Source organism: Nannospalax galili, unplaced genomic scaffold, assembly GCF_000622305.1.
Source record: "Nannospalax galili isolate Female #2095 unplaced genomic scaffold, S.galili_v1.0 scaffold675, whole genome shotgun sequence".
Lineage (NCBI taxonomy): Eukaryota > Metazoa > Chordata > Mammalia > Rodentia > Spalacidae > Nannospalax > Nannospalax galili.
In genome coordinates, this window is record NW_008337205.1 from 1,832,682 (window position 1) to 1,841,518 (window position 8,837).

Below are 8,837 nucleotides of genomic sequence, written 5' to 3' on the forward strand. Positions count from 1 at the left end.
CTACACAGAGTTATGAGCCTGTCCTCCTTTCTGGACCTTTCTTCTGAACTTTGCCCACCTTCTCTTCTTTTTGGACACTCCTGAAGCTGGCCTGGGTGGCAAGTCTGTTGTTGAACCAGGTGGGTTGCGTTGTTACGCTTGGGACAAGGAGTTTATGATCTCCATCTTGCATGTTGGGAGTTTCCTCTGATTTACTGACACTAAGCTGTCACTTGCTCTATCTCTGGAATTGGCTTCCTTCTTTGTGGTACTGGCATTGAACACGGCAGGCAAGCGTTCTCTGACCTACAGCCTCAGCCTTTTTTGCTTTTGTATTTGTGTTGTTTTTTTATTTTTTGAAAAATTGTGTGTTTTGCCTGCATGTATGTAAGTGAACCATGTGCATGCAGTGCCCTCAGAGGCCAGAAGGGGACGTTGGATCCCCTGGAACTGGAATTACAGATGGTTATTAGCTGCCATGTGGGTGCTGGGAACTGAACCCAGGTCCTCGGCAAGAGCAGCTTGAAGGTAAACACCTTTAATTGCTGAGCCAGGTCTTCATACACCAAACACTACCCACAGAACCCTCTCCCCAGCCCATTATTTATTTTTGAGATTGGGCTTCAGGTAGCCTAGGCTGGTCTTAGGTTTTCCATGTAGCTGAGGATGTCCTTGAACTCCTGATCTTCTGCCTTTCCCTCCTAAGTGCTTGAAGTGCAGATATGTGCCTGACTCATTGTTTTTTGTTTTTAATAGTTGTTTTGGTTTTTTGGTTGTTGGTGTTTTTCGTTTGTTTTGATTTTTGGTCTTTTTGAGACAGGGTCTCCCTATAGCCCCGGCTGGCCTGGAACTCGCTATGTAGACCAGGCTGGCCCTGAACTCACAGAAATCTACCTGCCTCTGTCTCCCAAGTGCTAGCAGTAAAGGCATGCCCCACCAGTCCCAGTGTTGGCTGTTGTTTTGAGACAGGGTCTCACTATGTAGCCCTGGCTGGTTTGGAACTCGGTGTGTAGACCAAGCTGGCCTCAAACTTACAGAGATCCTGCAACTGCCTCCCAAGTGCTAGGATTTAGTGTGCCACCATGCCTGGCTTATTGCTTTGTGTTTTGAGGCAAGCTGTCTCCATGTACAGCCCTGATTGGTCTTCAACTTTTACATAGACCAGCTTCCTGAGTATGTGTTTTCAAGAGGCTATAATACCACTATGTGGCTCAGGCTGGCCTTGAACTCCTAGGTTCAGGGGCTCTTCCTGTCTCAGTCTCCCAAGTTGCAGGTGCATGCTACTGTGTGAAGCCTAGAAGCAGGGCTTTGAAACTTTGTAGACAGAATGACAGGAAAGTAAATAATTTTATTTTTAAATTTTGTCTTATATTTATTTGTGTGTATGTATACATGTGTGTGCACATGCATGCACATGTCACAGCATGAATATGGAGATCAGAAGACAACTTGCAGAAATTGGTTCTTTCCTAATAGTACCGTGTGACTTCCAGGAATTAGATTCAGGTTATCAAGCTTGGTAGTAAGCACCTTAGCCCACTAAGCTATCTTGCCAACCCATAATGATTTTATTCTCACAAATGTCCATTCAAAATGAGCCACTTGTTGGCAACAGCCTGGCATTTGGGTCAGGATCCGAGGTTTTACACAGTATCCTCAACACAGGGTTTTATAGCGCCTTCTCAGTGCTGCAACAAGCTTAAAACATTGTTTTTGCTCGTGTCTTAAATTTAACAATTTAACAGAGGTTCTAAGACCAGCCACTGTATCTTGGGGTATTTTGCTTGTTTCCTTGTGGTTTATTTATTTACTGTTTTTTTTGTTTGTTTGTTTTTGTTTTTTGTCTTTTTGAGACAGGGTCTCCCTGTAGCCCCAGCTGTCCTGGAACTCACTATGTAGACCAGGCTGGCCTTGAACTCACAGAGATCTGCCTGCATCTGCCTCCCGAGTACTGGGATTAAAGGCGTGCGCCACCATGCCCAGCCTACTGTTTTGTTTTTGAGACAGGTCTCACTATGCAGTCCTGGCTGGCCTGGAACTGGCTATGTAGACAAGGCTGGCCTGGACGTCACAGACATCTGCCTGCCTCTACCCTCCTGAGTGCTGGGATTAAAGGAGTGAGCCACCATGCCTGGCTCTTTATTTTCATTAAAAAAAAAAGTCTTTGTATATAGCCCAAGCTGGCTTTTAGCTCACGTGTACCACCATTCCCAGCTTGTGTCCTGCTTTTTTGTTTTGTTTTTAATTTTATAAAAGATTTGTTTTTAAGTATATGTATGTGTGTGAGCACATGTGTATAAGTGAAGGTGCCTGCTGAGGCTAGAGGTCCCCTGGAGCTGGAGTTACAGGCCATTGTGAGTCACCCAGTTTGGGAGCTGGAAACCCAGTTTGGGTGGGTCCTCTGCAAGAGTAGTGTGTGCTCTTAATAACGGAGCCATTTCTCCAGCCCCTTGCTTTTGTCTTGGTACTTGCTTTATAGCCCATGCTGGCCTTGAACTTGCAGTGATCCTCTTATCTTTACCTCTCAAGGACTGGGATTACAGGGGGAGCTGAAATGCCCACATTTAATAGCTTGTATCTTGTTAACAGACAAAGATATATGGTGCCAAGTCCCACACTTGCTTTCTTTGTTTTGTTTTTGTTATAAATTGCTTTCTTGACGGATGTGGTAGTGCACACCTTTAATCCCAGCACTTGGGAGGCAGAGGCAGGTGGATATCTGTGAGTTCAAGGCCAGCCTTGTCTACACAGCTAGGGCCAGCTGGGGCTACAGGGAGACCATGTCTCGAAAAACCAAAAAGAAAGCCAAACAAATAAACAACAACAACAAAAAAATGCTTTCTTAATACTTGAAACATTGAATTGTAGCTTTTTTAATCTTTGTAGTAATCCTATGTATTTTGTGGTATGCATTCAAGATTATTCAGATGACTGGGGATGAATCTCCGTGCATAGAGTACTTCCCTAGCATGCATGAAGCCCCAAGTTCCATCCCCAGCATCCTATAAATGATGAGATGACAAAGGATTGTAATCTCAACACTCTGGAAATGGAAGCAGGTGGATCAGAAATTCAAGGTCATCCTCTGTTACGTATAGAGTTTGAGGTCAGGCTGGGATACACGAGACTCTGTCCTTTTGGGGAGGGGTGTTCTTTTTGAGACAAGGTCTCTCTGTAGCCCCAGCTGTCCTGGAACTCACTACGTAGACCAGGCTGGCCTTGAACTCACAAAGATCCACCTGCTTCTGCCTCCCAAGTGCTGGGATTAAAGGTGTGCGACACCACGCCCTGCGAGACTCTGTCTTTAAATAAAGAAACAAAATCATTGCAAGCAGGAATCAAAGGGCCTCACCAGACTGCTAAGGTCACTGTTAGGAAAGGTGAGGACTCCTGCTTTCCTCTTGTCCCTCATCCATTCCTTATCCTTGCATGAAGCTGCAGAAGGAGCTGGATGTAATTTGCTATATTTTTTGTTTGTTTATTTGAGAGTGAGAAGATTGTTTTGGGACCCAGTCTCACTGTAGACCATGCTGGCCCTGAATGCTCTTATCTTCCTACCTCAGTTCTTGAGTACTGGGATTACAGAAAGTACCAGCATACTTGACCCAGTGTGTTTTAAAAAATATTGTGTGTGTGTGTGTGTGTGTGTGTGTGTGTGTGTGTGTGTGTGCAGCTGTGCACCTTTTAGGACACATATGAGGTTAGAGGACACCATTCAGTGTCTCTCAGCTTCCACATTGTTTTCAGGAGGGTTTCTTATCCACCATGGCATCTGCCAAGGTAGCTAGCCCATGAGCTCCCAGGTTTCCCTGTCTCAGCCTTTGATCTCACTGTAGGAGAGCTAGGTTTACACACAGATGGGCACTGGCTTTACATGGGTTCTGGTGATCAGATCTTGGGTTCTCACACTGGTGTAGCAAGCCTGGTCTGTGTGGGTTTTTAAAACTTGTTTTTCACTCATTCATTTTTATTTTATATGTATGAATGTTTTGTGTGCATGTATGTAAGTGCACCACATGCATGCAGTATCTGTGGAGGCCAGAAGAGGGTGTCCGATCCTCAGAAACTGGAATTATGGATAGTTGTTAGCTTTCCTGTGGGTGATGGGTCTAGAAGAAGCTAGTGCTCTTAACCACTGAGTCTTATCTCCAGTTCCCCAGTCAGGGCATGTGCTTTGGTTGGTTTGGTTTGGTTTGGTTTTCTGTTTGTTTTTTTTTGAGACAGGGTCTCCCTGTAGCTCCAGCTGTCCTGGAACTCACTATGTAGACCAGGCTGGCCTCAAACTCACAAAGATCTGCCTGCCTCCCAAGTGCCAGGTGATTAAAGGCATGTGCCACCATGCCTGGCTTGGTTTGGTCTTCCTGTAGCCCCAGCTGGCCTGGAACTCACTATGTAAACCAGGCTGGACTTGATCTCACAGAGATCCACCTGCCTTCCAAGTGCTGGGATTTTTACCATCATGCCCTGCCAGTGCATGTTTTTTGATAGATGTGTTTGCTTTCTCTCTCAGCCTGTGGCCAGGGCACCTTCAAGCCTCAGACAGGAGAGGGGTCCTGCCAGCCATGCCCAGCCAACAGCCACTCTAACACCATTGGAGCTCCTGTCTGCCAGTGCCGTATAGGGTATTATCGGACTCGGTCAGACCCTAGGAATGCGCCTTGCACCAGTAAGTGACTGTCTATCAGGTGTGATTCATCAGGGAGGACTCCTGGGGAGGATTCCCCCATATCCCTGTTCTAGTTTCATTGCTGTGGTAAAATACTCTGACAGGAAGCAACTTAGGGAAGAATAGGGTTTACATCAGCTTAAAATTCCAGGTTACAGTCCATCGTTGTAGGGAAGTCAAGGCGGGATCTCCAAACAGCTCGTCACGTCACATCTAAAGTCAGGAGCAGAGAGAAATGAGTGCACACATGCATGCTTGACAGCTTGCTTGTGCTCAGCTCCATTTCTCCTCTCATCTACAATTCTGGACCTCCTACCTAGGGAACGGTGCTGCCCACGGTGGGCTGGGTCCTCCCATATCAATTAACTTAAGACAACCACCCAATGTAGACAATCCCTCATCAAGATGTTTCCCTGGGGATTCAAGTTGTGTCAAGTTGACAGTTTAAGCTGACCATCCTAGTCTCCATGCTTCCCAGCTAGCTCCTCTTGACCTTCACCATTAACTTGGCTGCTCATCCCTTGGGGCTGCCCCTCCTACACTCTGCCTGACTCCCCTTTCTCCCACAGCCCCACCATCTGCTCCACGAAGTGTGGTTCCCCATCTGAATGGCTCCTCCCTGCGCCTGGAATGGAGTGCCCCCCTGGAGTCTGGTGGCCGACAGGACCTCACTTATGCCATTCGTTGCCGAGAGTGCCGTCCTGGGGGCTCCTGCTTGCCCTGTGGGGTGGATCTGACCTTTGACCCTGGTCCTCGGGACCTCACTGAGCCCTGGGTATCCATTCGAGGGCTGCGTCCTGACGTCACCTATACCTTTGAGGTCTCTGCCTTGAATGGTGTGTCTACCTTAGCCTCTGGACCAGTCCCATTTGAACCTGTCAATGTCACCACAGACCGTGAGGGTGAGAATGGGGGACCAGGGGCATCATGTGAACAGATAAGAGAGATGTTGCTGGCAAGTGACTGGGGAGTGGGGAGGTCAAGGCTTGTGGGGGATAAAAAAGAGAAAATGACTAAAAAATAGGCAGAATAAAGGGAGGAGGATAATATAGAATAGTAGAGGGGTCTGGGGTGTAGCGCAGTTGATAGAGTGCTTGCCCAGCATGCACCAGACCCTGGGTTTGAGCTGCAGAACCACACACACTGGGCATGGAGGCATACTCCTGTCGTCCCAGGGCTTGGAAGGTACAAGCAGGAGAATCAGAAGTTCAAAGTCATCATGGGCTGCATAGCAAATTTTAGGCTAGCCTAGGCTACCTGAGACTACGTGTGTAAAAACTAAAAATAAGTAATAGAGTGTGAAAGTGATCAGAGTATACCCTATATACATATGGCAATGCCATAATGGAAACCTGCGTACAGTTAATATGCTCTAATAAATTTTAAAAGAAAAAAAGCCGGGTGTGGCAGCACACACTTATAATCCCAGTACTTGGGAGGTAGAGATAGGAGAAGCAGGAGTTCAAGGCCAGCCTGACCTACATGAGACTGCTGAGAGAGAGAGAGAGAGAGCAAGAGAGAGAGAGAGACAGAGACAGAGACAGACAGAGAAAGACAGAGAGAGACAGAGAGAGAGACGGAGAGAGACAGAGTGCTGTGGCAATATATTCCTTTAATCCCAGCACTTGGGAGGCAGAGGCAGGCAGACTCAAATCTCTGAGTTCAAGACCAGCCAGGGCTACATACTGAGACCCTGTCTCAAAAAATTAAAAATAAATAAATAAAAATAAAGTAAATAAATATAAGGAGTATCAAGGGATCAAGGCCAGAATAAGCACTGGGGACAGAGGGAGTCTGTGTATGGGAGTATGTGTATGTTTGCTGTTCTATATGTACAGGTGTACATGTGCACAAAGAGGCCGACCCTTGGTGCCTTTTTTGATCCCTCTCCTCCTTACAGACTGAGGTTGAGGTAGGGTCTCTCGCTTGAACCTAGAATTTTCAGATTTGGCTAGTCTAGCTAGGCAGCTTGCCCTGGGATCCCATCACTGCCTCCTGAGGACTGGGATTACAGGTCGCCACCACACCTGCCCAGCATTTACCTGAGCGCTGGGGATCCAAACTCTGGGCCTCATGCTTGCCTGCCAAGGGATTTGCCCACTGGACAATCTCTTGAGCCTCAAAATCTTTCTTTTTCTTTTTCTTTTTTTTCTGAGACAGGCTTTTGCTGTGTATCCCAGGCTGGCCTCAAACTTGCCATCCTCCTGACTTTGCCTCCTCCATGCTCGAAAGAAAAGTTTAGATTTTTTAAAAATTGTATTTGTGTGTATGTGCCTAAATGAGTTAATGTACACCACAGGCATGCCTGGGGAATGTGGAGCCCATAAGATGGCGTTGGATCCCCTGGAACTAGAGTTATAGGCAGTTATGAGCTGCCTGATGTGGGGACTGAAAATCTAACTGGGATCCTCTGCAAGAGCAGCCAGTGCCCATATTTGCTGAGCCATCTCTGTAGCCCATCAAAAGGAATTCTTGAAAGACTTGGAAGATGAAGCTAGGAATAGCCAGTAGAATACAAATTGGAGTATGCTTGGTGGTAGAGCATTGGCCTAGCATGTTCAGGGCCTGGGTTCTATCCCCAGTGTTTGGGGGAAAAAATGATAAAGTAATTGCTAGACTTTGAAGCACGGCTCCATGACTTTCCTCTTTCCTGCAGTGCCCCCTGCAGTGTCTGATATCCGTGTGACCCGGTCATCTCCCAGCAGCCTGAGCCTGGCATGGACTGTTCCCAGAGCACCCAGTGGGGCTGTACTGGACTACGAGGTCAAGTATCACGAGAAGGTGAGACTAGGCTCTGCCCCATCTGGGGTCAATTGTGGGCATTGGTCCAGGGCTGGGATGTTGGATTTGCAAACATCTGGTAGTTATTTCAATTTCAGGTTGGCTGTTTATTAGCTGTACAACCTTAAGTCAACCTCTGGGCATGAGCCTCAGTTACTATCACCTGTAAAATAGTTATAAGATAGCACCACTTGGTATAAATGGCTGGGGTGTGGCTCAGTGGTAGAGCACCTGCCTAGAACCCCCCAGTGAGGGCCTGGGTGTGTGGCTCAGTGGTAGAGCACCTGCCTAGAACCCCCCAGCGAGGGGCTGGGTGTGTGGCTCAGTGGTAGAGCACCTGCCTAGAACCCCCCAGTGAGGGGCTGGGTGTGTGGCTCAGTAGTAGAGCACCTACCTAGCGTGTGTGGTACTCTGGGTTTGATCCCTAGAACCACAAAGGAAAAAATAAAAAGCTACCACAAGTATTTGATAATACCCTACAACAGTACAAACATTCTAGCAATGGGGTGCACGGGGATGGGGGTGTAGGAAGAGCAGAGAAAAAGGAGTTATTTTATGGCCCTCTCCTTTCTCCTATATAGGGCGCAGAGGGCCCCAGCAGTGTACGCTTCTTAAAGACATCAGAAAACCGGGCTGAGCTCAGAGGGCTGAAGCGGGGAGCCAGCTATCTGGTTCAGGTTCGGGCACGCTCCGAAGCTGGCTATGGCCCCTTTGGGCAGGAGCATCACAGTCAGACCCAGATGGACGGTGAGTTTGGGGAGCTGGGCAGAGATTATTGGGAGTGCTGTCCTCTACCAGGTGGGAAGTCCTGCCTCTGCTCTCTGAGGCACCCCCAAAGTCACCTACTAATTTTTCTCCTGCAACCACAAGGCTTGTTTGAATCTAACAGCTGACTGAATCCTGCTTGCTTGTTTATCAGTCAGGGACCCTTAGCAGCAGGTTGATCTTTAAGTCCCTGTTCTCCTTCTAATAAGATTAGAAAATCATTAGATTTTTGAGGATTACAGGAGGAAATTCATGGTTTTGCAGGGGGTTTTTGTTTTGTTTGTTTTTGTTTTTTGAGACAAGATCTCCTTGTAGCCCCAGCTGGCCTGGAACTTGCTATGTAGACCAGGCTGGCCTCAAACTCACAGAGGTCAGCCTGCCTCCGCTTCCAAATGTTGGGACTAAATGCATGCACCACCACACTTGGCCCCAAATCCATGCTTTCAATATGTTGAATCAATGACTTTCTAAACTTTGTAATTTTTATTTTATTTTTAAATTTTTTAAGATTTTCTTTCCTTTTTTGGTCTTCTTGAGACGGGGTCTCCCTGTAGCCCCAGCTGACCTGGATTTTCTATGGAGACCAGGCTAGCCTTGAACTCACAGAAATCTGCCTGCCTCTGCCTCCCAACTGCTGGGACAAAAG

At 47.3% G+C, this 8,837-nt stretch overlaps 1 protein-coding gene across 1 annotated transcript in view; it reads left to right on the plus strand.

The window, feature by feature from the left end:
- Window positions 1–8,837, plus strand: part of Ephb4 (EPH receptor B4) — a 28,587-nt gene that overhangs the window by 7,618 nt on the left and 12,132 nt on the right. The window contains exons 5-8 of the mRNA XM_008832334.3: window positions 4,490–4,645; window positions 5,215–5,547; window positions 7,302–7,426; window positions 8,008–8,173. Coding sequence (XP_008830556.1) covers window positions 4,490–4,645; window positions 5,215–5,547; window positions 7,302–7,426; window positions 8,008–8,173 — 780 coding nt within the window. The remainder of the gene's footprint in view (window positions 1–4,489; window positions 4,646–5,214; window positions 5,548–7,301; window positions 7,427–8,007; window positions 8,174–8,837) is intronic.